Source organism: Ixodes scapularis, unplaced genomic scaffold, assembly GCF_016920785.2.
Source record: "Ixodes scapularis isolate PalLabHiFi unplaced genomic scaffold, ASM1692078v2 PGA_scaffold12__126_contigs__length_90152505, whole genome shotgun sequence".
Lineage (NCBI taxonomy): Eukaryota > Metazoa > Arthropoda > Arachnida > Ixodida > Ixodidae > Ixodes > Ixodes scapularis.
In genome coordinates, this window is record NW_024609838.1 from 31738331 (window position 1) to 31761077 (window position 22747).

General features: G+C 51.9%; 2 protein-coding genes across 3 annotated transcripts; one reads left to right on the top strand and one right to left on the bottom strand.

The window, feature by feature from the left end:
* Nucleotides 1-17224: 17224 nt before the first annotated feature.
* Nucleotides 17225-19514, top strand: LOC121835195 (putative nuclease HARBI1). Its single transcript, XM_042289173.1, has 4 exons — nucleotides 17225-17773; nucleotides 18611-18724; nucleotides 18886-19171; nucleotides 19254-19514. Exons 1-4 carry the CDS (start codon nucleotides 17225-17227, stop codon nucleotides 19406-19408), a joined length of 1104 nt encoding a protein of 367 aa, XP_042145107.1. The 3' UTR covers nucleotides 19409-19514.
* A 38-nt stretch (nucleotides 19515-19552) lies between these two features.
* On the bottom strand, nucleotides 19553-22284 carry LOC120841936. Of its 2 annotated transcripts, XM_042289277.1 has the most exons (5): nucleotides 22164-22284; nucleotides 21985-22092; nucleotides 21590-21643; nucleotides 20650-20757; nucleotides 19553-20212 (listed from the first exon to the last, which is right to left on the bottom strand). In XM_042289277.1, exons 1-5 carry the CDS (start codon nucleotides 22175-22177, stop codon nucleotides 19957-19959), a joined length of 540 nt encoding a protein of 179 aa, XP_042145211.1. In that variant the 5' UTR covers nucleotides 22178-22284; the 3' UTR covers nucleotides 19553-19956. The 2 variants fall into 2 exon arrangements, with proteins under 2 accessions (XP_042145211.1, XP_042145210.1); XM_042289276.1 differs by having other exon boundaries at nucleotides 21985-22284.
* Between the last annotated feature and the right edge of the window lie 463 nt (nucleotides 22285-22747).

The following is a 22747-nucleotide window of genomic DNA, read 5'->3' on the forward strand; positions in this document are numbered from 1 at the left end:
ACCCTGGCTCCAGCATCCCAAGCATTCGCGAGATCATCCGGGACGTCGTCCGGGAGGAAATTAAGAAGCTCCTACCTGTTACCCACCAGCCGGCTTCGGTGTCAATAGCCGAAGTTGTCCGCGACGAGGTTCAGCGGGCAATTCAACTGGAGGCTCCTGCCAACGTAGCTGCACCCGAGGAACCCACCGTGACCTACGCCGCAGTGGCCCGACGGCCACCGCCTCCTCCTCGCGCCTATGTCGCGCCGCCCCGACGCCAGTCTCCTGCGCCGCAGCACGACCGACGTCGCGACGACCAGCCCCAGTACGCCAGCCAGGAGCCCAGTGCACCCCGGAAGACCGATGTGTGGCGAACGACCGACCGACGCCCGCTCTCCTACCACTGCGGGGAAGCCGACCATGTGTACCGCCGATGCCCATACCGACGACTCGGGCTGCGCGGGTTCCACCCAAACGACCCGCGCCCCTGGTATGGTGAACGCCCTCGGGAGATCGACGAGTACCTGCGACGACCCCAGACCCCCGAGCTTGCGTCCCGCCGAGAGTTCCGGTCGCCATCGCCGCGACGTCCAGCTTCGCCAATGCACCGACCCCGACGTGAAAGCCTGTCACCCCTCGCTCCTCGCCGGGGAAACTAGGCGCGGCAACCCCTGGAGGTGGAGCTGCCGAAGACAACCGACGTAAAGAGCCTCCAAGAACGACGGAGCGCTCCCACTCTCCCGACGCCACGCATCACAACGACGCTTCTGCATCGGTGTCCAACAACCTGAACGTTGTGATCGACGGCCTCGACGCATCGGCACTCGTGGACACCGGAGCAGACTACTCAGTCTTGAGTGGGAGGCTCTCCCGCCGCCTGCGAAAAGTCATGACGCCGTGGGATGGACCACAAATAAGAACCGCCGTGTGACAAGTTAGTGGCGCCCCTCTCCAGTCCGCCCGTCTGCGGCCGCCAGGCTTGGCGGGCAACATTGTTCACCTCGCCCAATAAACGCCGTTGAGCGTACGCCGCTCCGGCCAGTCATCGTCCACCCTCACAACCAGGCTGTGTATCGTCTCTTCTCGGCGGGTGCTTCGGCCCCCTTCGTCCACGTTCGAAAAAGATCGTGACACTGGCGACGAGGAACCGTGGCACTGGAGGCCACCAACGTGCACGGTTCGGCCCACGCCGCCGAGAGAGTCGCAACACTGCCCCCCGCTCCTGTCGCCATGCCGCTGTACGGGAGGCTCAAGCCGTTCGAGGGAGATGAGTCCGCCTGGCTTGTCTACGAAGAACAGGTCCACGTGTTCTTCCGGGCGAACGACAAGCCCGAGGCGAAGCAACGGGACATCTTCTTGGCCAGCTGCGGGACCCGCGTCTTCAGCCTCCTGCTCGACCTCCTCAAGCCGGCCACGCCGCACGTCAAAACGCTGGGTGAGCTGCTCGCCACGCTGCGCTGGCACTTCAGCCCGGCGCCGTCCACGCTTATGGAGCGGTTCCGCTTCAACAACCGGAGCCGCCAGGACGGGGAGACCCTCGGGCAGTTCGTCGCTGCGCTACGAGGGTTAGCGAGGACCTGCGCCTTCGGCGACCAGTTGGACTCGCTACTCCGGGACCGGTTCGTCTGCGGCATCAACAACCCCGCCATGCAGACGCGACTCCTGGAGCTCCCCGACCCCTCGCTGGACGACGCGGTGAAGGCAGCGCAGGCGATGGAAGCAGCAGCTAAGGACGCCAGCGAGATAGAGCGTGCGGCCGGCTCACCGTCAACGGAAGCGGCGGTGAACAAGATGGCGGCAAGGAGCGGTGCCTGCAGCCGCTGCGGTGCTGCCCACTCTCCCTCACCGTGCCAGTTCGTCCAAGCACGATGCTTCACGTGCGGGAGAACTGGGCACCTCGCACGTGTCTGCCGAGGGGGGAGGACGAGCGGCGGCCAGCAGCAGCAGCAGCAGCCTGGTTCAAGCCCGGGTTCCAGCCAAGCCCGCGGCCAGGGTGGTCGTCGCAAGAAAACGCGGCGGGGACGAGCGGCGCCAGGCCCGGGTCTGTCTTCAGCCAGGGTCCACGTCGTGGCCGAGGACCCGCAGATTTTCGACGTGTGGCACACCAGGAGAATTTCATCGTCTGTGCCACCACACATGCTGTCTGTCGAAAGCTGCGGCCACCCCATCACCATGGAGCTGGACACAGGGGCCAGCGTGTCGGTCATGCCCGGGAAGCTGTTCAAGCAGACCTTCCCCGGCGTGTCCATCGAGGCGTCAGACGTCATGCTGCGCACTACTCCGGGCAGCTTTCCCAGGTCCAGGGTCGGGCCCAAGTCAGCGTTCGCCTTGGCGACAGGGAGGCAATCCTTCCCCTTTACTTAACCAAGGGGCCGTCGCCGACGCTGCTGGGCCGGAACTGGATTCACTCGCTGGGTGTTCGGCTGCCGGAGTACCAAGAAGCTGCGCTGCACGTGGTGCAAGACGTCCCGAGCCTCCTGACCGACTTCCAGTCCCTGTTCCAGCCGGGGGTGGGCACCTTCGCCGGCACGACGGTCGGCATCCACATACCCGAGGGAGCCCGGCCTCGGTTCTTCAAGCCGCGTCCGCTGCCGTTTGCCCTGAAGGACGGGGTCACCCAGGAGCTGCAACGGCTGCAGCGAGAGGGTGTCCTAGTGCTTGTCAAGACTTCCGAGTGGGCCGCGCCGACTGTTCAAGTCCTCAAGCGAGACGGCCACGTCAGGATCTGCAGGGACTTCAAGGTCACCATCAACCCCGTCGCTACCGTCGAGAAGTACCCGCTGCCTCGGGTAGAAGATCTCTGGTCGGCTCTGTCCGGGGGACAGAAGTTCACCAAGCTCGACCTTCGAGATGCCTACCAGCAGCTGGTGCTCCAGGATGCCGCCCGGAAGTATGTCACCATTTCAACAACCATGGGACTCTTCCAGTACACGCACCTACCGTTTGGCGTGGCCTCAGCCCCAGCCATCTTCCAGAGAGAGATGGACAACCTCTTCAGGGGCATGAGGCACGTGGCGGTGTACTTGGACGACATCCTGGTTACCGGTACCGACGATGGGGACCACCTGCAGAACCTGTGCAAAGTCCTGACACGACTGCAGGACGCCGGTCTCAAGCTGAGGCTGGACAAGTGCGTGTTCCTTACTTCCAGCGTGGAGTACCTGGGACACATCATTTCCCAGGCTGGCCTGGCCCCGGCACCCCGCAAGATTGAGGCCGTGCTCAAGGCGCCGAAGCCCAAGAGCAAGCAGGAGCTTCAGAGCTACCTCGGCCTCATCAACTTCTACAGGAGGTTCCTGCCCAACCTTTCGACGCATCTAGAGCCGCTGCATCGCCTGCTTCGTGACGGTCAGCAGTGGGCCTGGAAGAATGAGCAGGACTTGGCCTTCCAGCGCAGCAAGGAGCTCGTCGTTAAAGCTCCAGTGCTGGTGCACTTCGACCCGGCCAAGCCTGTAGTCCTCACTGTGGATGCGTCGCCGTACGGGGTAGGAGCCGTCCTGTCGCACCGGGGTCAGGATGGTCAGGAACACCCTGTGGCGTTTGCTTCTCGTCGACTACATGCGGCAGAGCAACGCTACAGCCAGCTCGACAAGGAAGGCTTAGCCTTCATCTTCGGGGTCCAGCGCTTCCATCAGTACCTGTGGGGCCGGCAGTTCGATGCGGTCACGGACCACAAGCCGCTGCTGGGGCTGCTGGGACCTGACAAGGCAGTTCCAGTGCAAGCATCGCCTCGTGTGGTACGCTGGGCCTTGACGCTGGCAGCCTACAGGTACAAGCTGGTCTACCGCCCTGGGAAGGACCTGGGACCTGCCGATGCCCTGAGCCGCCGGCCCCTGCCGGAGGTGCCTGCTGCCGTTCCAGAGCCAGCTGACGTGTTCCTGCTGGAGCGGGCCTACCCGGGGGTGCTTACCAGGACAGCGGTGGCGCAGGCAACCAGTCGGGACCCGGTCCTGTCTCAGGTGGTCAAGGCGGTTGCCCGAGGGGAGGAGCTGCGTCACCAGGCGCACAGCCACAAGACCGCCGAGCTGAGCTTGGACCAGGGCTGCCCCCTGTGGGGTTCCAGGGTGGTGATTCCACAAAGTCTGCGGGCCAAGGTCCTGCAGCTGCTGCACGCGGGGCATCCTGGCATTGAAAAGGCCAAAATGGTGGCACGGTCGCACGTTTGGTGGCCTGGCTTGGACCAGGACATCGTGCACCAGGTGCAAGGCTGCCAGGTCTGCCAGGAGAACCAGCCCTATTGAAAATATTTCTAAAGGGCCCGTCAGCCTTGAAGGATTATGGGACCTCACAGGCCTTCAAAACCCTTCAAAAATACCCTACAGAAAAACCCTTCAGGGATGCCCCATAGAAAAACCCTTTAGCCCCACAGCCCTTCAACCCGCCAGACCCTTTAGTCCATCACCCCTTTAGACGCGCAAATGACTGTGAACCATAGACAAAATGCCGTTCAAAACATTATTCAAAATTTATTGCAGACATTTAGTTTTACATGCATATTATAACTCAAAAAGGTGATAAAAAGCAACGTTTGTTGAAACCCGGCGCAAGGAGCGGTAGACGAAAGAGATCACACCAAACAGGGACAACTGACTTCTTTATCACAAAGAAAAATATATTTCGAAGTACTCACAATGCCGCTGGGTATATTCCTGATGTGCGGTAGTTCAGCTAATAAAACCGAGCAGGTGCACCTCACGTACACATACACAGTCTTAGTAAGCGCGTTTAGCGAAAACCACGAAGTCGCAAGCGCTAGCACCCGCCGCCGTTGAGAAATCCCGAGCACAGTCACGGTTTCGTCCATGATGACAATACGCCGGCGTCTTCGGCGTATTTTTTGCTCGCTGGATGCTTCTGAAGTCGGACGGACGAAGAGGCGCAAAAACCAAGTCCGGACAGCGACCGTCATCCACCGTCTCAGGGCCCACAGCGCCATAATCCCGGTGCGCAGGCACAACATGCGGTGGGACGCTGACCCCGACTGCCAGGCTTTGCAGCGAGTAAGCCGACACCGGCCACCATCTCCTTGAATGCGCTGAACACGACGGCGCTCGAACGGTGCTGAAGGCGGCCAGCGCCGAACTATGGTGCACCTGCGGAACCAAGGAAGAATCAAAAGAGACCAAGGGGCGAGCCCTGAAAGGCATGCATGCTCACCTTGCTGGAGGAAATCGGTCCGCTCCAAAAATCCGCTGTCGTGGGCTAACCGGAACTGTCCACGAGCAGAGAGAAAATGGCTATACTGGCGGCTGGCCTCCCCCGCTTGCACACACCACCCTCTCCCGCCGACCGCTGGCCTGGCACAACACCTCCTAGAGAAGAAGGCCAGAGCGCTCTGAGAGGTTACATCACAATGGCGGAGGAAGGAAGTCCATGGCGCAACTACGTGAGAATACGCTATCGACGTGAAAACAATCTCCCTCGACAAGCGGCGCGGTGGTGTTCGTTCATGCGCGTTTATCCGACATTAATATACGTTTTAAAGGCGCAGTCTTGTACAATTTATTATATATATAATATAAACGTATTATATAACGCGCTACCAAGGTTGAGAGTACCAAAATTATATTTATGAGTATTCCCGTAACCGCGGGACTGCGTGCAGTTCCGCAGCACCCCACACTTTTCGAAAGGACCGGCTGCGATGCTGCTGATGCCACATGGCTCCGATTCTGGTAAATTTACGTTGTGTGTGAGCTGCTGACTGTCTGTAAAGGAACGCTGAGACATCTCAGAAGGGAAGCAAACCGAAAAGAAATCCAGTCGTTGTCGCAGGGAGCGCACACCAGCAAGAGATGGGTCGACAACGTTAAGCCTTTCGTCGCCGCTGCTCTCGTGTGTGGTACTTTTGAGACTTGTTTCCCGTCGCATTTCTGTCATCACCGTAGTCTCGGGTAGTTGTTTTTTTTTGTGTTCGCTTGATACTACGGAATTTACGTGCATTCGTGAAACAAGTCCTGCTACGGTTTGAGTGACGTGTGACAACTAGCCAACGAAGGCTCTGGTCGACTAATCGATAGACCTCTCCCTCGACAAAGAGAGGCTTCTTGGAGTTGGTGTTCAAATGTGTTCGTCACGGATATTGTGGGACGTATGGATACGATCGACAGGTGAGAAACAACTTATTTACGGGCTTTCTTGTTCATGTAGGACGCAAGTAAGATGCTGCAATCGTTTTTTTTTAATCGCATGATAAATTGCAATTTTGTTCCTTGTCATTATTCGTATGCAGTTGCGTCGACATTTGTAAATATGCGCGCTAATCTAGTTTTCACTGGAAGATGAAAATAAAGTTTGTGTGATTATTGAAAGTGAGTTGTTTGTGGTTCTGTGTTTATTTATACTGAAGTTATTTTATTGCCTTTTCTGCGTTTATACTAGAATCTTAACTGTATTAAGGTGATAGTATTATTATATACAAAATAAGTTATGTTTTGTTCTAAAGCAGCTCGAGCCCATAGGGAGAAGTAAATTAGTAGACTAAGTAGTAAGTTTAGTACCCCTGCCACAGGGAAACGTTCATATATTTTCATTCAGTGATATAGGATTTAATCAGCTCGCGGTCTTGAGTGATTATACGAGCGCCGCAAGCGGATTTGTCGACCCTATAATGTTATTCGATCGAAATTACATTAATTTTGCCATGTGGCCGGGGTATGATGCAAGAATTCAGTGACTGCACGCGATAACGTCGCTTACATGATCGTGAGAAACGCTTGTCTTGCCTTGTCCGCGTTGACTATGTCTACTTGATTTTTAACTGTTCTGTTTTGCTGTTTCAAAATCACTGCATGTCTCGCCATTTTGTCAAAGTATTTCTGTATAAAATATGCATTCCTACAACAATAATTGCATGACTCAATGTTTTCGACTTAAAACAATCACATTTTTCGATAGACGTCTTGTACGCATACCTCGTGCCATTTCGTACCGATTATTTAGCGGTGTAATATTTTGCTCGTGTAATAAAATGTTTTCTAGACCCGTTGCTATATGCATCTTTCATTTTAGCTAATATGACACGCGTATGTGACTAAAAACGCGTTACGACGGTCGATCTACGCGCGTTGCATTCGCTTCGACGCGCGCCCCCGATGGCCTTCCTTTGCGACGTCACGAGAAGAGCACTACGGCCTTGTCTTCTAGGAGGTGTTGCCTGGCAGCCCTGCACCCTCTCCCCATCGCCGGGCGGAGAGAGGGGCAGTGTGACTTGCTTTTGGGGACCGTCTCCCGTGGAAGAACCGGTTCCCGGAACGAGTCGCTCCCGCGAGGGTCCCTCTTTCTGGAAAGCGCGCAGTGCTGTCAGCTTGTTTATTTTATTTTTTTTATTTATGGTTCCACGGATTTCGCCTCCAGCGGACAGGATTGCGTTCGCCTCAAAACACCGCTCGGTCAGCACCACTCGGCCAGCGGCTCGTTGATTCTCTACGTGGGGCGGTCGCCCTCAGTGGCCTCCTTGGCGACCGAACCCCCGGGCAGTGACAGACGGCCCACTCGTATTTGATAGAAGAGCAGTACTACAAATCTGACCGTGCATACATACGATCGGCATTCTCTAAATACTTTTTTTCCCCGTAGCGTACAATAAGGCTATATTCTAATTCTGCGAAATGTGTTTTCTCGACCTAAGCCGTGGCCCGCCGACATCTCAAGAAGCCTGAAGGTTTTTCCGACCCCATTAGAAAAGTTCTTGACAGGCTTTCAGACATTTCAAGGCACTGTAAAGGGGACTTCAGACATTTCAGGAGAGCCTCTGACGGGGCCAACGAACCCACCAGGAAATATCGGTGCACCTTTCAACCATCACAAGAATTCCTGAAGTCCCTTTGACACCCTTTAGAAAAATCCTGAAGTCCCATCAGAGCGATTTTCAACAGGGAGCGAGCCTCGCGCCACGTGGAGATCACCCCCTGGCCGTTCCCACAGAAGCCGTGGTCCCGCTTGCACGTGGACTATGCGGGACCCTTCAAGAGCCACTACTTCCTTGTGGTAGTGGACGCCTTTTCCAAGTGGGTGGAGGCACTGCCAGTCCCTCGGCAAGCGCGACCATTGCGGCGCTGCGGCAGGTCTTCGCGGCGCAGGGATTGCCGGACATTATTGTGTCCGACAATGGTCCCGCTTTCGCTAGCGCCGAGTACCTGGACTGGCTGCAGAAAAAATGAAAGCCGTTTACAAATCCCTGTAACGCCGAATTGGAGCGCAGCTCTTGAGGAGGAGTAGGGAAAGGTACTGAGGGGGGTCACGTCACCTGCGGGTAGTCACGTGACCTCGGAGGGGGGGGGTCACGTGATCTCGGGGGGGGGGGTCACCTGACCTCGGGGGGGGGGGAGGGGTCACGTGACGTCGGGGAGGGGCGTCACGTGACCCCCCCCCCCCCGGTTACGCCGACGCCAACGCCGCTCAGGCTGGAAACGGGCCCCTAAAAGCTGCGCTCTAAAATGGGATCCGCCGGATGCTGGTTCCGCCGTACCACCCTGCGTCCAATGGTGCAGCAGAGCGGGTGGTAGAGACCCTCAAGAACAAGCTGAAGAAGAGCCAGCCAGGGGATTTCCGGACGCAGGTGGCCCGGGTACTGTTCCAGTACCGGACCACACCCCATGAGGTCACTGGCCGTGCCCCCTGGGAGCTTCTGCTGGGCCGGATGGTCAAGACCCCCCTGGACGTCTTGCATTAAGACCTCCGGTCCACGGCGCTCCTGAAGCAGCTGAAGCAGAAGCTGGCTGCTGACCGAGGGTGCCGTCCCGGGCCTTTGCCGGAGCCAGGAGCGTCGGTCTACGCCAGGAACTTCCGTCCTGGCCCACCCTGGTCTGCCGGGCGTGTGGTTTCACCAGCGAGTGCCTCGTCGCTGCTCGTCCGCATGCCCGACGGGACCACCTGGCACCGGCACGCCGACCATGTCAGGCCTCGCTCCGGGACCTGGCTTGCACCCTCGGCCGTCGCTTCAGAGGACCAGCCTGCAGTGGGCCCAACAGCACCAGTCGTGGACAGCGGAGCGCCACCCACCCCAGAGGCGACAAGCGTCGCCACTCCTGTGGCACCAGTTGCACCGGTGCCACAACCAAATCCGGTCCCTGCAGCTCCACCGGGTGGAGCGCGACCAATTCAGGCAGCGCCCGGCGTTGCCACACCTGGCCCGTCGACACCAGTGCCCAGGCGGAGTGCACGGCAGAGGAGGCCACCTGACCGCTACTCGCCGGGGTGACCTTCATCGTCGACAGGCCGGGACTTTGCATGACCAGACGCCGAGATGGTGTCGGCCTTGTGTGTTTATTCATGCATTTTGTTTTAGAACAAACAAACTGGGGGCGAGTAGTGTGACAAGTTAGTGGCGCCCCCCTGCAGTCCGCCCGTCTGCGGCCGCCAGGCTCGGCGGGCAACATTGTTCACCTCGCCCAATAAACGCCGTTGAGCGTACGCCGCTCCGGCCAGTCATCGTCCACCCTCACAACCAGGCTGCTTGTCGTCTCTTCTCGGAGGGTGCTTCGGCCCCCTTCGTCCACGTTCGAGAAAGATCGTGACACGCCGGAGGACACCTCATTACACCAGTCGAGAGATGCACTGCTCGCGTCGAGATCCATGGTGAGACGTGCCCTGCCAAGTTCGTCGTTCTTCAAGACTGTTCGAGGGACGTAATCCTCGGAATGGACTTTCTCTGTGAGTATGGCGCCGTCATCGACCTCGGGGCAAACCAGTTGACGCTGCGAAAGCCTGTTCTGCCTTCGGTGGAGGCCAACACTACGTCATCCGCAATCCGAGTTCTAGCCGACCATGTGAATCTGCCGCCGCGATCGAGTGTTTTCGTCACCGTCATAACCGACGCAGTTATGCACGGTGAAGCTCTTCTGGAAGGCAGCGTTCAACTGCTCCTTGAAAAAAGAATTGGCGTCGCACGAGGCGTAACGGATCTTCAAGAAGGACGAACAACTGTTCTCGTGACAAACTTTCGAGAGGAACCGCAGCACCTAACGAAGGGTACCACCATGGGCTACGTCGAGGAGCTTCAGGCGCCAGCCGTGGTCACCGCAGTTTCTGAAGAAACCTCGTCGCCACAGCAGAAGAGCACGACGCCGCCGCCGCTCGACATCGACCCCAAGCTCCCAGCTTCGAAGTACCGGCAACTGGTTGATCTCCTCGCCGAATACAGTGATTGTTTTGCCACGACATCGAAAGTTCGCCAAACACCAATGGCGAAACATCGCATTATTACCGACGACGACGCACTCCCTGTCCACCAGTCGCTGTACCGAGTCTCCTTAAAGGAAAGGAAAGTGATTCAAGATCAAGTTCAGGAGATGCTCGACGACGACATCATTCAACCCTCAAGAAGTCCATGGGCGTCCCCAGTCGTGCTTGTAAAGAAGAAGGACGGAACCCTGCGATTCTGCGTGGACTATCGTCGACTGAACGCTGTGACGAAGAAGGACGTCAATCCGCTCCCCCGCATCGACGATACGTTGAACCGACGGCGCCACTCTCGATATTTTTCGTCGATGGACCTGAAGAGTGGTTACTGGCAGATTGAAGTTGACGAACGTGACCGGGATAAAACTGCCTTCGTCACTCCCGACGGACTGTACGAATTCAAAGTGATGCCGTTCGGACTTCGTACAGCACCAGCCACCTTCCAGCGCGTCTGGACACCGTGCTGGCAGGTCTGAAATGGCAGAGCTGCCTCGTCTACCTGGACGATGTCGTGGTATTCTCACGAGATTTCGATGAACACCTCAGACGACTTCGAGCCGTGCTTCAAGCCATCAAGACTGCCGGCCTGTCACTCAAGCCAAGAAAGTGTCGGTTCGCCTATGGGGAACTAAAGTTCCTCGGCCACGTCGTGAGCAACAAAGGTGTTCTACCTGACCCCGAGAAGACCCGCGCCGTAGATGCATTTGCGCCGCCGTCCGACAAGAAGGCAGTGAGAAGATTTCTCGGACTCTGTGCCTACTACAGGCGCTTTGTTCGAGACTTCGCCAGACTATCCGCACCGCTGACACCTCACGAAGGACGCCGTAAAGTTCGAGTGGACAGAAGAGCACCAGAGGTCATTCGACGAGCTCAAACGAAGACTCCAGACGCCCCCGATTCTTGGCCACTTCGACCAGTTTGCTGAAACCGAGATCCACACCGACGCCAGTAACACCGGTCTGGGTGCGGTACTAGTCCAAATACAGGACGGCGCAGAGCGAGTCATCGCATACGCAAGTCGGACGCTGTCTAATGCTCAGAGGAAGTATTCAACTACTGAAAAGGAGTGCCTCGCTGTCGTCTGGGCAATAACAAAGTTTCGCCCATATTTGTATAGAAGTCCTTTTCGCGTGGTCACAGACCACCACTCCCTCTGCTGGCTGGCGAATCTGAAGGACCCCTCCGGACGCCTCGCCCGGTGGAGCCTACGACTGCAGGAGTTCGACATGACCGCGGTGTACAAGTCCGGTCGGAAGCACAATGACGCCGACTGCCTGTCGAGAGCCCCAGTCGAGGCCGGTCCTTCCTGCACCAAAGAGGACGACGATGAGTGTTTCCTCGGCGCTCTGGATGTCAGCGACATGGCAGCACTCCTACGAGACGACCTTGAGCTACGAACACTCATTGAGCACCTAGAAGGACAAGGAAGCGCCGTTCCCCGCGGTTTCGTACGAACTCTACCAACCTTCTCCATCCTTCAAGGTGTGCTCTACAAGAATAACTTCAGCGACAACAGCACGGCGTGGCTGTTGGTGGTCCCTTCCAGTATTCAAGAAGAAATTTTTCAAGCCTGCCACGATGACCCAACGGCGGGACACCTTGGTTACAGCAGGACTCTTGCCAGGATACGCGAAAAGTACTACTGGCCCAAGCTTGCGAAGACAGTGCACCACTACACCTGATCTTGCCACGAGTGTCAGCGACGGAAGAAGCCACCGATGAGGCCGGCAGGACTTGTTCAGCCTATTGCGCCGCCATCTGCCCCATTCCAGCAAATCGGTATGGATTTGCTCGGACCTTTCCCACCGTCGATGCAAGGAAACCGATGGATCATCGTCGCAACCGATTATCTCACGCGGTACGCCGAGACAAAAGCCGTTCCATCAGGAACGGCTGTTGAGGTCGCGATGTATTTCATCGAGTCCATCGTCCTCCGGCACGGCGCTCCCGAAGTCCTGATCTCAGACCGTGGATCATCATTCATGGCCGAGCTGACGCAAGAAGTCCTTCGTCTCAGCCACAACAGCCATCGCCGCACCACGGCGTACCACCCGCAGACCAACGGGCTAACGGAGAAACTCAACAAGACCATCGCCGACATGATTTCCATGTACGTCGACGTGGAGCACAAGACATGGGACGAGGTGTTGCCGTACGTCACCTTTGCCTACAATACGGCCGTGCAAGAAACCACCGGGGTTACACCCTTTCAACTGGTTCATGGTCGCAAAGTGACGACAATGCTGGACGCAATGTTACCCCACGAACCGACTGTCGACGGAAGCGACGACGCCCAGGTGGTCGCCCAACGGGCAGAAGAAGTCCGTCAGCTCGCCAGACTCCGGATTCAAGCCCAACAACGTATCGACACTGACCGCTACAACCTTCGTCGTCGGGACGTCCACTTCCAGCCCGGAGACAGGGTTTGGGTCTGGACTCCCATTCGTCGCCGTAGTCTCAGCGAGAAACTCCTGAAGCGCTACTTTGGACCCTACAAAGTGCTTCGTCGACTCGGGGATCTGAACTACGAGGTGATGCCCGACGGAACACGGACTTCATCACGCCGCCCTCCACGACCAGGAGTCGTCCACGTCGTGCGCATGAAGCCGTACTACACTCGATAGGACAGTGGACCTTACGTATTCCAAATGACTCTTTAGTTTACCGTTCTTTTTGTTTGCTTTGTTTTGTTTTTGGGTTGCATCGGGACGATGCACCTTTTAAAGGGGGGTAATGCCGCGCGCGCAACTGGCCAAGTAGGCAGCGCGCGCGTGGCCTAACGGTTATCGCGCTTGCCTTAAACGCAGGCCAGGGTTCGATTCCTGGCCGCGGCTACACATTTTTGTTGACACTGTAATGTGATGTTCTGGTGAATTCGAGAACCGTCTTACTGATTCGAGGTTAAAATGTTCTACGCGCCGAACCTTCTACGCCGAACGATCCGGAAACCCACGAGGGCACATAAGGTATTCCACAAGGCGAGCGGAGTCAGTTTCGCCCCAGCGTTCGACTCTGCTGCTACGCCGACTTCGACGCGCACGACGCTCTGTTATTATCTTTTGTACCCCTTTTATTTTTGGCACAAGTTCGCCACATTAAACGTTTATTTCTTCCTGTTTAGTTCCTGTTTTTTTTTTGTCACCACCCGTGACAATATATCTCAGTGGTGTAATAACTGGTTGATGCCACTAAATAAATCTAAATGCAAATTAATCCACTTTTCTCGTAAAAGAGTTCCTTCCTCCTTGCAGTATGTGCTGGGCGACGAGATCATTGAAGGAGTCGATAGGTATAAATATCTCAGTGTCGTACTAATTTCCGATATGACATGGATTAATCACATTAACACAATTTCTTCGGACACAGCAAGGACCCTTGGTTACATCCAGCGTTGCGTGAATGCTGCTCCTCCAAAGCTTAGGAAACTTGCATACGGGACCTTCATTCGACCAAAATTGGAATATGCATCTACAATATGGAATCCGCACCAAAATTACTTGATCACCCAACTCGAAGCAATTCAAAATTGAGCAACCCGCTACATTTTATCGAACAATGACTATAAAAACAGTGTCTCTGCCATGAAAACGAGCCGAAATTTATTAACTCTGGTGGTACGCCGCAAGGTTGCACCGTCTTTGCTTACTCCATAAACTTTACCACTACCATCTTACTGTTCAAAGCTCATTCCTGTGCACTCATGCACGGTCATCTCGTCGGCTCAATAACTCTTACAATTTTCAGCGTATATCGGGTTCCAGTAATGCCTTTAACAAATCATTTCTCCCAGTCACAATTGTGGACTGGAACAGTCTTTCAGAATCGCTCATTACAGTAACTGACCCTGTGGTTTTGAAAAGCTCCATCATGTTGTATTTTTCCACACCAAGTTAGGTTTTGTTTAGCTACGTTGCATGAGTGTGCGTTGTTATGTATCTTTATGTTGTTGATTTTTTTTTTATTTCTTGTATAATTTCTTGTGTTGCCCCCTCCTTATGTAATGTCCTCGAAAAAGGACCCTTAAGGATTAATAAATGAATAAATAAATGAATGATTATGGAAGCTCCAAGACACGTTGTACAAGTCACATTCCCTGGAAATCGAGCTTTTACTAAATTTGTTAAGTTCGTCACTGAAGCTCTGAACTGCCACAATATATTGCACTAAAATCGGCTGGCATAGAAGATATCACCCAGGTAACACCTGTTAACACATGGTAAATGTGAAATCATTCAATGAACATCGTTCCGGGCATGGAAGCGACCCGAGTTGAACAACATAGCTCCTTTCTAAGGGCTCTTTTATTTATTTACCGTTCTTAGAAAACATTTACCAATAAATTGTGTGCGACTATATTTTAGCGGTTTTCAGCCATATTCTGAGATTCCTACAGCATTTTTTTTGTGAGTTGGCAACACTCGTCAGCGTCAGTCAATGCACGGTAAAAACTGAGGACTACAAAAATCAGCAAAAAATAAACATGCAGTCATAGCTTTTATTTTTTTATTCTTTTTTCGCACAGCATCCGTGAGCAAGATGAGTGAGCGTCATGACGCACAATTAAAACGCTACCTAAAAATATTCCCTTTGCCAGGCCAGGTACACCACGAAAACTGAGAGCTACTTTCCATTTCAAGCGATATGAGTGGAACAAACCTGGACTAACTTGATGCGAGCCGAACGTCGGATTGCCTCCAGCCGAATGACTCGCAAATTCTTACATGCTTAGGCATTTTTTCGGTATTGAAACCAGGGTTGAAATTACGAAAGTTGTACAATTCACCAAGCAGCGGGGCCGCTTTTCCGGGAACCAACGTCTTTATTCAGCATCAACACACACAAACGAACAAATCAAGCCAGATCAAGCGACATAGTTGTTGTGGGCCGCTGTAGGCTTAGGCCAGTCCCGTTACGAAAACAAGCACCCGCACAGCGCGTCCAAAGGCGCTTACTTGCGACAGTTGTTTCGTTTCAACTATGTTGCTAGAGGAAATATATCTCTAAACACATCGGTGAAGGCAAAACGACACGCACTCATAAAAATAGAAGAGCTCGCGAGGAGCCTCACTTGCGTTGAGCACTCCACAGACGCCGGTAACCATGTTCGTTATCGCTTCACACAAATGCGGAAAAGGATATCTTGGGATACTTTTGAAAACAATACTAACTTTATCTGGATTATTTGTGTCTCAAAAATAAAAGAAATTGCCGATTAAGATACTATTACGGCACGAAGGTACAACTTTTTCAAGCAGCATTTAACACGTCAGACATCTCTCCAACCAGTGAGAACCGAGGAAAGGTGCTTAGTCTTGTAAGCGCTGGGCGGGGCCTAGGGAAGGGCTACCCCACTTAAATTGCGACAAAGGGTGAAAATATTGCTTCAAATGTTTTTTTTTTTTCGTTTTCAATTAAAAATGAAATATGTCCTAATTAAACTTTAAAAATATAACTTTTTTTTTTTTTTAATTTTAGTGTCTCTTTAAGAGCGAGATGAACGCGCGCGAAAGCAGCTTTGTGCCTTTTTGATTCCTAACACCGCTTTCACATCCTATTTATACGTACATCGTAGTTACGGGCGGGATAATTACCAGCCGGAAGGCGAGGCTAGCTCCAACTTTTACTCATAGAAGCACTTCACCCGCTCTTCCCCTTCCCCGAAATGTGTAGTTTATCTGTGTGTTTTACATAGACCACTTAGCTTAATAGACCAATCTCACTAAACGTTTCACGCATGCGTGCCGCAGCCATTACTGTAGTTCACAAGCGGAAACACCTGTGCACGAGATAGCTCGCGCCGGCTCGTGCTCTGCACGCGCAAACCCCTTGAGGGGTTGTCGCGAGTGCAGAAATATTACAGTCCTCCCCCCCCCCCCCCCCCCCCCCGGTTCCCATGATGCATGTCGACAGATGTGGCGTAGACTAAAGGTGAACTCGAGGAGGGGTGGTGAACTGAGCGAGCACTCACGGGTCAGGGCTGTGGCACGAGAGGGCGCCACTAAAGCATGGGCTCTAGTAGCGCGTGCATCGCGTAGCATTTGCTGCGCTACTGGCGTCGTCGTCGTCGTCGTCGTCCATTCGTCATTGCACTTCAGTCGACATAAGCGGCGGAGAACACGGGGGGAAAGACCTGAACGGGAGCCAGTTCGCGCTGTCAAACCGCCAAGCCAAATACGCCCATCGAAGGCCCTCGGAACGCTCGGATACTCCAGCCGATGCTACCTAAGCGCCACTGCGTACGTCTGAGACCTTTCCACGCTCGCCGCTTCACAGCAATGCATGGCGCGCGTCGGTGCCTGGTCTCACGACCCCTATACTCGGTTTCCTACTTGATATAGACAATTGCAAGCATGGCGTCCGACTGGTCGCATCATTCGTGCGAGCGAGTGCAACGTGCACGTAAACATAGCTTTGACAAGCTTGCAATTGCACGAGCTTTCCCGCTCGGGCCAAGACATAGCGGCCGCCAGTCGCCACGCTTGCAGTCGTCTATTAGCGGCGAGATGTTTTGGTGGCGCCCTCCTATGGTTCCCCCTTGTGACGTCATTACCTTGCAAACAACAAGTTCGATGGTGTTTGTAAATAGCATGGTGAAAGCTTGAAATCATTGCGCTCTCAAAGGAACACTGCCAACACCGTCAAAATTAAAGTTCTTTCATTCCTCTTATTTGCGTCGATGATAAATCCCCTTTCCGACGTCATAGTCAGCGTTCGGCCAATCGTGGGAAGCGACGCTTTCGGTCGTGCATGTCGCCAATAAAACGCTGTCAAAGCTACTGGCGCGAACGCGTGGCTTTAACTATGGTTTCGTTGGCTGGAGAACGCGTAAACATTATCACCCGTATTCACCAGGCGCGAGTAGCGCCTGTTTAACCACTGACTAGTGACGTCATCGACTAAAATGATCACGTGGCGAGCGATAGTCGCCGCTAAGTGAGCGCTTGGTATTCACCGGTCTTGTTTAGGGCCTAGTCGCCCCGCGCGACTAAGAAGTCGACTAACAAATCTTAGTCATGGGGTAGGGCTAGTTTAGCGGGCGACTAGTAGGCGTTTAGGGGCAAATATGGCCGACCTGCGAGATCTTTTCGAGCTCGAAGAGCTTTCCCAAGTGCAAGCGCTTCGCGTGATGCCCCGTACGGTACGCGACCGGCAGAACCCATTCATTATATGGAGCGACGACAATTTCAAAAGGCGGTACAGGCTGAGGAAGGAGACTGTGATGTTTGTTGTGAACCTGCTTCGGTCAGACCTCAACGAAACTTCGGTGAACAACGCAATCTCGCCGGAGCTTCAAGTCCTCAGCGCCCTCCGCTTTTTTGCGAAAGGCAGCTATCAAGACGACGCTGGAGACATTCACGGCTTCAGCCAGCCCACCCAGTCGCGGATCGTAGGTCGGGTCTCTCGGGCTCTCGCGCGAAGACGCGCCCAGTTTGTGCACTTTCCTGAAAACCGCAGGGAGCAGCGCTCCACGATCCAGCTCTTCTTCGAACGATACGGGTTTCCCTCTGTGGTTGGGCTTATCGACGGCACTCACATACGGATAAAGAATCCAGGAGGGCCAATGCAGGCTTTGTACATCTGCAGGAAGAAGTTCCATGTCCTAAACGTTCAAGTGAGTTAGCTAACAAATTTATTTCCACCTTTCCTAGTACGCTAGTTGTGGACATTCAAAACGATATCCAAATAGAGTATTTAAGTTAAATAAGTGAGTACCAGGCAAAACAGCAACTACCTAATACTCATCTCTCAAAAAAGTATTCAAGTAGAATATATTTAAATCACTAACCAGTAAAAACTTTTTAGAGGTTTCAAAAGAAAGGTGCCTTGTCACTTCACCTTTCTTTCCAGATTCCTAGGAAATAGAACATCAGTTTACTATAGGCTTTTACCAGTGTTTTGTGGCAGTGCTTCCTGGCTATGAGCCTATAAGGAATACGTCATTCCACCCTGCCTTTGTATACGTACCCTGGTGCTCGCTTACAGGCATTCCTGCTTCAAACTCTAGGCTGTGTCTAACGCTTTGGGGCGTGCAAAGCGACAATTGAACGGCCAGCAGATGTCTTTGGTGTCCTGCCCTGCCAAGAGACGTGTGTCTGCTTACACTGAGGCGGCACATTTGTTTACCGAGATGCAGTACCTACCTCAGAGGTAGGTGCTGCATCTCGGTCCAAGAGTGTCTAAAAAAAAAAGAAAAAAAAAAGCCTGTGGTCGCAAAGCACTGCATTAGTCATATTTTTACTTTCCCGCCTTCCGATGAAAAATGTGGGGGTATCTTACGTCCAATGTAGCAAATGAGTACAACATACTTGCAAAAGGTATTGATAGGTTAGCGTACCAAATATTGGCTTTTTTAAATTATTTGAAAACTATCAACCCACCCTAAAACGTATTTTGGGTGGGGCAACTTAAGAAGAGTATGTTACGTACAACACTGCATTTTCCTTTCCAGCTGGTTTGTGATGCTAAGGAGAAAATAACCAACGTAGTGGCACGGTGGCGTGGTAGTGCTCACGATTCAAGGATATGGGAGAAATGTGCCCTTCGGGAGAAGTTTCAAGAGGGGGTAAGCTAGTGTTTGCTATGATTATTGTTCGCAAACATTCTAAAGTGGTACATAGTAGCCTCATTACTGCCCAGCCTTAAAAAATAATAAGTATTGGGATTCAATCACTCTGAAATAAAGACACATATCTCTTTTGTGAACATATTTTAATGTTTATGCAGTTTATACTTATTTACACACAGAAAGTGACAGGCCTCCTACTGGGAGACAACGGATATACGTGCAGTCAGCATCTCTTGACACCAGTCCTCGGTGCACGGCCAGATAGTCCAGAAGAAGAGTACAACACACGACACAAATCTACAAGGAATGCCATTGAAAGAGTGATCGGGCAACTGAAAAACAAGTTCAGGTGCCTTATCCGAAAACTTGAAATCTCCTTAGACACAACAAAGGCTGTGATAGTAGCGGCATGTGTGCTCTTCAACATTGCCAAGGACCACAACGGTAAAAAGATTGCATAATATGAATGGAATAGACATCCATACTTTAAACTCGACTCAATGCGGCCTACATTTTTTTCTTTTAGATGAGGATGATTTTAGTTCAGACTCTGACACGGACTACGAATCAAGCGAGTCAAGTGACACCAGTTCCGAAAGTGATGAAACTCCCGAGGATCCTCCAAGTGGAACTGCATTCAGGTCGCAGTTCATACAAACCCATTTTTCTTCAGGTACATGAAACAAATGTAAACCTAGTGGTGAAAAGCATGAAAAGAGCACGGCCAACGCAGTGAAACACAAGCAAAATAAATGTTTAGACGAAGAGAAGTTGGTCTGCCTTAGAAGCATGGGGACACCCTGGCGTGAACAATGTACTAGTGCAGTACAACTACTAACTTGGGGTATTAGGTGCATGTCGTGCAGTATCGACTACACTACCACATAATACAGAAGCGCTGACAAGCGACTGAAGTAAAAATTAAAAAATAAAAAAGCACATGTTGGTCGAAGAAATAGAGTACCACCAAAGTTAACACTACGGACATCAAACATTTCTGGTGGCCTGTAAACAAAAGCATCCTTGTCACATAATCCTGCTTAAAAAGACAATGAAGATGATTTGAAAGTTTTATTTCACTATTAAAACACGTCTTATGCATGACCTAGGTAGTGTTGTCCAAGTTTTAGACCGAAACAGACACGTGCCTGTTGCCAATATAAAACACGGCCTGGAACGAAGTTATGTGACAAAGATGTTTTTTTCTCTCACAAGCCATCACGGTTGTTTTAGTCCTGTGCTGGCATTGTCTGATTTTTTCGCTGCCAGTATTTTAACTGTTCGCTAAGCACACTCAGCTGAAGCTTGTTTTGCTCTTCCAGGAATTGTTGCTGCTGGACCTCCCTCTTGAATTGTTGCTCTAAAATCTTCATTTGAAGATCGTGTTGTTGCTGGTCAAACTGCATCTGCTGCTGTAATTTTTCATTATAGCAGTCAGCTACGAGCTCGGTACGCTTTGTTGCACTGCCACGGAGACCTGGCTGCCTAAGCAAGAGAAAACGTGTTTGCACTCACAAAAGTGTTTTACAAAAAATGCAAGTCACTTCAGCGGTGGAAAATCAATAAAAGTGATATAATTAGCTGCTCCTGTGGCTTGAGGTAACTGAAACCTGGGAAAGGTTTTTTGGGGAACCATGTCACCCAAGGAATGTTGAAAGTAAGAGCTCCAAGGCCCTCTTTTTTTCCCCAAAATTTAGGCGTATAATGCTTCAAGACAAATCTTTTGCCCTAGAGCAACCCAACTGCCGCCCCTGTAAAAGTATTGTCTGCGATGTACTAGAGAGATTTAGTATAGCATACGCAAGCGTTTTGTGTATGCAAAGAATAGTGCCACCATAGGTTTTATATGATAACATGATTTTTAGCGTACTCAATACTCACTCCCTAATGCGGAGTTTTGCAACGAGTACAAGAATGCACACCTTCTGTGATGCCTGATCCCAGCACGTCGCTGCATTGTAGTGGCAGTACCGTTGTTCCTTCTTACAGTCAAGGATCCAGCAGGAGGTAAATGAAGGTTGGATGGTCGGCTGCATTCCACATAGTTAAAGACACATCAGATTATTATGTCATGACTCGGTCACACTATCCTGGGCATGTTGGTGCATATCAGGCTGAAAAGGAATGGATTTAAGATCTAGAAATGATAAATTACCTTTAACTAAATGACTAGCAAACGTATTCAGCCATTCTGGAGCTCAAAAGATTCTTTAAGGTATTTCTGTTATTACGGAAATAGAACAATAAGGTGAGACCGGTAACTTTTGTGGTAGGCTTGCTTGGGCAAGAAAAAGGAAGAAAACAGGGAACAGTTTCAGGTCTAGGGGGAGCACTCAATGCACACATTGAAGCTCGCACAAGTAGGACATACCTGACTAAGCACAGCACAAGGAAGTAAGTCACTCAACGCACAATAGTGTAGTGGTTTTACAGGCGGCGCACTGGACGTTCACTGAGTGATGATGCACTGTTAAGTTTCTTACATACACAGCACAACACAGTAGAAACCGCACACACATATGCATTAAGACTAGGTACCATCATTGATTAATTAGACCGGTACTCTCAAGACAAAATTCAAGTTTCTCTACCAGCTTCTACTTCCATGCTTTGCTTAGAAATTTAGCAAATTTGCTGCAAAGATTAAGATAAAAACTCAAAAATATGATTTTCCACAGGAAAACTAGTGAGGTTACTTCGGACATCACACAACCTCCAGAAGAAAGTCAAGATACTGAGCACTCACTTCAATACAGGTTGTTTTGTTTTGTTTCCTTACCGAAGATAGATACTCTATTTCACATTCAGCCTGCATCAGATATGTTCCCTGTCAGGTAATAGCATCTGCATCAGCATACTCACGTGTTCAGCAGCACCTCTTCCGGTTCATCAAGGTGTTCCGGCGCAGGCACTTGGCTGCAGGTAGTACAGTAACCTCTATTACAAGATTCACGCTTTTTCTTGCTTGGCTAGCACCCATACTTGGTTAGTTATTGTTCGCAGCTAACAAATCCACTAAAGGTTCGCATCTTCATAATTTTTTTTTTTTGGGGGGGGGGGGGGGGGGAGGATGTAATCGTCTTTTTGTGTGCACTGGTGAAATTCTTTTACTCTTCCATATGCGTCGTCATCATTTTTGTAGGAAATATCAAGAAATGAAAATACCTAGCCAATTTTGAATTCTGTGCAATAAAGTTTGATAAGAAAAATATTTATTTATTATTTATATTCTAAATACACCCAAAAGTAGGACATACGTGCTTAGCAGCAACTCCACTGGTGTAGGTACGTGCTCCAGTGTGGCCTCTTCCACCAATACACAATCTTCTTGGACGCAGTCGAAACGTTGCTCTGGTGCGGTCGTTCTAAAAAAAAGTGAAAAAGTAGGGTTTCCCATTTATTATAAGGACGAAGTAGAATAACTCGATGAACTCACGTTTCTCCGTCCATTTCCACGTCGTCGTCGTAAGCACTCGTGTCTCTAACAAATTCGTGAGGGAGAGCGTCTTTTATCGCGGTGTCCACGGCGGATGGCTCCTTCGGTGGTGCACCACCTCCCGTCCTCGAGAGTTCTTCGGAGTAATCCCGCCAATTCTTTTTTGCTGTCAGCTTCATGCGTCTCCAATGCTCCTTGATACGATCGAGGTCGCGAACTTTCGTTGTCGACCCCGCTCTGAAGTTTGAATCAATTACTTGCCAGGCCTTCTTTTTTTGTACGTTGACTTCGTGGTCGTTCGACTTGTCCTCGATGACAGCAACGTAAGGTAGAATCAGATCCAAGAGCCTTAACTTCTCCGTCTGGTCCCAGTTTTCACCTCGCGGTCTTTTTTGCTTCTGAGCCGAGGACGAACGAACGGTGGACGAACCCATCACGCACAAAACAAAGCACGACCAAAACACCTGACCAAATTGGCGCGACGGCTGATGTCGGATTGGATTGAACTGGATTCTGTCGGCTAAACTCGACAACCGGATGTCAACTGTGCGCGTCGCGTTGTTGACATCCGGTTTTTTTTTTCC